Genomic DNA, 5,870 nt, shown 5'->3' with positions numbered 1-5,870 from the left:
TTTTGAGAACACTTTTTCAAGAAAACACCGGTATTGCAAGTTTAGTATTTTTGCTAGTTGGTAGGCCACATTTGATGATGTGACGCGGAGGTCTCCCATTTTGTTGATTTTTTTTGAATTTTTTACGATGTTTTCAAAAACTGGCCGATTTCATTGCGGCGACCGTCCGTGGCTAGGGTTTGAGCCGTGCAAATCCGTTGTCGATTCTATGATGAAATGCCTACCCATGAAGCTAAAAAGCATTTTTTAGTGAAAATAACGGGCAAGCTATGGTGGACCCGCGGTTCAAATTCCAGCCGGTTCCAGCTGAATCGGCCGAAGGTGGTCCGAATTGCCGGGAGTAGCTACGAGGGTCGAAAATGCATGCTTTTTGGCGACCGTCCATAAAATAGGGTCTACTTTGAGATAGACATGGAATGGCGCCGTTTGGGGTGCCCCTCCTTGTAGCCGCTTCACGAAAAATGCATGTCTTTTGCATTCAAAAAATGAAAAACGGTTTTTTTGTTAAACAAGTTGGAACCTCACTCTGGCAACATTGTTTGCCGTCATAAGACGGAGGCATGCGCCCAATTTGGGCATATTATCAGAAAATATTCAACGGATGCGGCCATATCATTGCTAGTTTGGCTTGAAAGCCATGAATCTTCGTTCAAGGTAGGTCGTTTTTTAGAACACTTTTTCAAGAAAACGCCGGTATTGCCAGTTTAGTATTTTTGCTAGTTGGTAGGCCACATTTGATGATGTGACGCGGAGGTCTCCCATTTTTTTGAATTTTTTACGGAGTTTTCAAAAACTGGCCGATTTCGTCGCGGCGACCGTCCGTGGCTAGGGTTTGAGACGTGCAAATCTGTTGTCGATTCTGTGATGAAATGCCTACCTGTGAAGCTAAAAAGCATTTTTAGTGAAAATAACGGGCAAGCTATGGAGGACCCGCAGTTCAAATTCTAGCCGGTTCCAGCTGAATCGGCCGAAGGTGGTCCGAATTGCCGGGAGTAGCTACGAGGGTCGGAAATGCATGCTTTTTGGCGACCGTCCGTAAAATAGGGTCTACTTTGAGATAGACATGGAATGGCGCCGTTTGGGGTGCCCCTCCTTGTAGCAGCTTCACGAAAAACGCATGTCTTTTGCATTAAAAATGAAAAACGTTTTTTTTTGTTAAACAAGTTGGAACCTCGCTTTGGCAACATTGTTTGCCATCACAAGACGGAGGCATGCGCCCAATTTGGGCATATTATCAGAAACTATTCAACGGATGCGGCCATATCATTGCTAGTTTGGCTTGAAAGCCATGAATCTTCGTTCATGGTAGGTCGTTTTTGAGAACACTTTTTCAAGAAAACACCGGTATTGCAAGTTTAGTATTTTTGCTAGTTGGTAGGCCACATTTGATGATGTGACGCGGAGGTCTCCCATTTTTTTGATTTTTTTGAATTTTTTACGGTGTTTACAAAAACCGGTCGATTTCGTCACGGCGACCGTCCGTGGCTAGGGTTTGAGCCGTGCAAATCTGTTGTTGATTCTGTGATGAAATGCCTACCTGTGAAGCTAAAAAGAATTTTTAGTGAAAATAACGAGCAAGCTATGGAGGACCCGCAGTTCAAATTCCAGCCGGTTCCAGCTGAATCGGCCGAAGGTGGTCCCAATTGCCGGGAGTAGCTACGAGGGTCGGAAATGCATGCTTTTTGGTGGCCGTCCGTAAAATAGGGTCTACTTTGAGATAGACATGGAATGGCGCCGTTTGGGGTGCCCCTCCTTGTAGCCGCTTCGCGAAAAACGCATGTCTTTTGCATTCAAAAAAATGAAAAATGGTTTTTGAATTTTTACGGTGTTTTCAAAAACCGGCGGATTTAGTCACGGTGGTCGTCCGTGGCTAGGGTTTGAGTCATGTTTTTAGCATTCAAAAAATGAAAATTATATTGTTTCATACATGAGCATGCACAAAAACCCATAATTTTATCTTTCATCCATGAGCATGCATAAAAAAATTCAATTCCCATCAATTACCAAACTGAATATTCATTGTTAAAAACATGACTTGTTTAGATGACACTGTCATACAACATACATGAGCATGCACAAAATTAAACCTGACATACTTAACATTGCCATGTTCATATTACACTAACAAGCTTAAACCTAACATGCTGAACACCTTCTTAACATCTTCAGTCCTCCTTCTTCTCCTTCATCAACCTGATGCGCTCAGAGTGGTGAATCCCAACGCGGATGTACTCCTCTACCACAATTGGCATGGTCCTCTCGCCAAGCTATGGGATTGCAGGCGCCGCCACCATCGCGAGGTCGTCGTCCGCCACCACCATAGCAAGGTCATCGTCCACCACCACCATCGCGAGGTCGTCGTCCGCCACCACCATAGCGAGGTCGTCGTCCGCCACCACCATAGCAAGGTCGTCATCCGCCACCACCATAGCAGGGTCGTCGTCAGCCAGAATAGGCTGCTCCTCGTCATCCCCGCTCTGCTCCTCGTCATCCCCGCTCTGCTCGTCATTCCTGCTCTGCTCCTCGTCGTCATCCCTGCTCTGCTCCTCGTCATCCCCGCTGCTGCTCCCATTGCCTGGCCAAATGCAACAAAGTGTGAACATGGTGTTGTCGTCGTGCAGGTAGAGGAAGCCAAAAGGACAGGAAGAAGAGAGGCAGAGAGCTTACTGGCATCGTTGTCGTGCTGGTAGTACATGCGGCACATGGTGTTGTCGAACATCTTCACGGTGAACATGGTGTCGCCGTCGTAGCGGAAGACAAGGAAGTACTCGAGCTGTAGCTCATGTGCACGGGCGAAATGCTCCCAGCCGGGCCATAAGTACATGTGGCCTTCACCATCAAACACCACCAACACTTCCCACATCCTGTGAAGCCCGCTGCCGGCCTCCCGCAGCTTCACTTTGTGGGGCTCACGGCCGGCGAGCATCTTCGCAAACTTGTCAGGCAACCTCTGCAGCAAGGGTCAATCAGTGGTTAAATGTGGCAATCAAGCACTAGACAGCAGAGTGATGATAAAGAAATGAGTGATGATAAATATACCTGCCTACTGCAAGATTTCTCAGTTACGATCTCGAAGAACTCGAAACCTTCCAAGCCAGCCATCTCACTTCTCTGAAAAGCAGCATTGTAATTAAACAACAAGTTACCATAAACAGGACTGGACATAAATAGGAACAGAACCAAGTTTATGATGGCAAAAGTGATAAAAATGAGAAGAGCAATGCACTTGTGGATATTTATGATAGCAAAAGTGAGAAAAAAAGCAATGCACTTGTGAACATTTGGAATACTACTACTCTATCTACAATGGACCATATCTGCCCATGTGCCCATGTCTACTATAAATGGCAAACACAACATCAGGATCATATCTACTATAAATGGACCATATCTACAATGAACCATATCTACTATAAATGGACCATATCTTCCCATGTGCTACATTTTGTTAGAACCCAGCACTTAAGAACTGAACCCTAGATTCTCAATTTAAACACACCTACCCAATACAGTCATCTACAAAACTGAACAACTTTATAGTCGTCGATATGCGCATGAAGGCTATTGGCTTGACACCGATATAGTCATGTACAAAACTGAATTTAACACTAGAATTTCAGAGATTCAGAGCTATTGGCTTAATTTGCTTTGCTAGGGTTTATATAGATAAAGGCCACTGGAGGCTAGATCCCCTACAAGTTTAACTGCTCTAGTGTGCCGCTGCATCTTTTTAGACAAATATAAACATGTTTATTTTAAAAACAAACAAACAAAATTGGAAAATACTAATACACTTGCAACATTATAAGTGTTGGCATCATTTTTCCCCTTTCGGTCTGCCTTTTCTATTTCTGATGAATTCTATGTCACTGTGAAGAGAACCACAGGGAAACTAGCATACCTAGCAAGGTAGCACCACATCAACTGAACATGGCCAAAAGGGACCTAAATCTAAATGCCTAAATAGTCTACAAAATCCCTCTGAATGTGGTCCAATTGCTCGACAGTTGGGCTGGAATCAACAGAACGCACGCGCAGGCACAATACGACCATTAGCCATGTAGTATACCACAATTCCAGTAGGGACGCACGCGCAGGCACAATATGAGTAACTCATAAATCAGCATGCTTGTTGGCCTTGTTGGCCCTGTCGATAAAGAACATGGGGGAAACAAAGCAAATCAAAGAACACGGGGGGACGACGACTGCTTGAGCTTGTTGGCCTTGTCGGTGTCCTAGACGGTGCCTCCTCTTGATCTACTACTCTATCTACAATGGAACCCTAATCAGCATGCGTCGGGGAACCCTAATCTAATCAATAGGAAGAGGAATAGGAAGGACTCGGTGGATTCATACCTTAGGAGGCCGTCGCTGTCGATGGAGGAGTGGTTCGCCAGGGAGGCCGTCGCTGTCGATGGAGGAGTGGTTCGCCAGGGAGGTCGTCACCGTCGATGGAGGAGAAGGGGATGCCGGCGGCGGAGAGGAGGAGTGGGTCGAGTGGATAATGGAGAGGCGGAGCGGGTCAAGTGGACAGGAGGAGTGGGGAAAAGAGTGGGTCCACTTGTTAGCGAGTTCTGTTTTGATATATTGAAAAGGGTTGGCATAGAGTACAAAACCAACAGCCTCTAACTAGCCGAGTGGTAGAAAAACAGTGGAATAAGCAGCATGTCGTGGGTTTGAGCCCCCGCTCGCCCAATATTTTTTGGTAGCTCAGGGGAAAAGGGTCAAGTGGGTAGAGTAGCAAAATGGCCCACTTGTCAGTGAGTTGGTCGAGTGGCCCACTTGTCAGCGAGGTCTGTGTTTCATACTTGACTGGTTTGATGATTTGAAAAGAGATGGCATAGAGTGGACGACCAGTAGCCTCTTCCTAGCCCAGTGGTAGAAACACAGTGAAACGAGCGCACGGTCATGGGTTCGAGTCCCCGCTCGCGCATATTTTTTTTGCTCACAATGAAATGGGGCCGCGCGTGGGATCAGATGGCTGTCTGATGGAGCGCGCCCAAAAATTCAGTTAAAACAGCTCTGGAAACATCTTCAGGTCACCAAAAACAACATCTTTAGTTCAAAAAACATCTTCAGTCCAAAAACAACATCATTTTGCAATCTTTTACATCACAACCAAAACTACATGATCACCAAAACTAAGAAAAACAGCTCTAAAAACAACATCTTCAGTTCATCATTTTGCTTCTTCATTCAAAACAACATCTTCATTTTGCATTGTATCTTCCATCACCAAAACTACATCATTTTGCATTGTATCTTCAACCATCATCTGCCTCTCCATCACTACACAGTCTCATGCATTTTGGTACCTGGAGAGATTTGTAGAACAAAAACTACATCAGGATCACATCAACAACAACTACCAAGGAGACAAAATAGCATTAGATCACCAAGGAGACCAAATTTACCTTCGCTACTCATCGTCGTTGATACGGAAACAAGGAACTCTATGCCCACTCCTGTTTTCCTCATCATCACTACAATATTGCAGCATAGTATGATCAGTCCGGTTTTCCTCATCCTCGCTTTCATGTCCATCCTCTACCACCTTTCTTGTTTTCTTGATGCCTTCAACTATTGCAGCACCAACGATCACAGGTTCCCGGTCCCTTCGCACTCTGCTTTGCACCGGAACTTCCATAGAGTCATCATCAGCTTGCAACGGAACTTCCGTAGAGTCATCATCTTGGTATGTTAGTCCACCATCAACGGGGCCCTTTTCCACTTCAGTTTCAGTCACACTCCACAAGTGTCTGTGCTGAAAGTTTTGCACAACTCGCCATTTTCCGTGCAAAAGAGTGTCTGGCAGATAAAACACCATTGTTGCTTGTGTAGTTAGAATAAAGGGATCACTCTTATACCAG

General features: G+C 45.3%; 1 protein-coding gene across 1 annotated transcript; it reads right to left on the bottom strand.

Moving 5' to 3' along the window:
• Positions 1-1,979: 1,979 nt before the first annotated feature.
• Positions 1,980-4,573, bottom strand: LOC123058551 (B3 domain-containing protein Os03g0212300-like). The gene is made up of 4 exons (XM_044481262.1): positions 4,357-4,573; positions 3,040-3,111; positions 2,668-2,950; positions 1,980-2,575 (listed from the first exon to the last, which is right to left on the bottom strand). Exons 2-4 carry the CDS (start codon positions 3,100-3,102, stop codon positions 2,268-2,270), a joined length of 654 nt encoding a protein of 217 aa, XP_044337197.1. The 5' UTR covers positions 3,103-3,111; positions 4,357-4,573; the 3' UTR covers positions 1,980-2,267.
• Between the last annotated feature and the right edge of the window lie 1,297 nt (positions 4,574-5,870).

This window comes from Triticum aestivum, chromosome 3A (genome assembly GCF_018294505.1).
Source record: "Triticum aestivum cultivar Chinese Spring chromosome 3A, IWGSC CS RefSeq v2.1, whole genome shotgun sequence".
Classification (NCBI taxonomy): domain Eukaryota; kingdom Viridiplantae; phylum Streptophyta; class Magnoliopsida; order Poales; family Poaceae; genus Triticum; species Triticum aestivum.
This window is presented reverse-complemented; position numbering and strand designations above follow the sequence as displayed.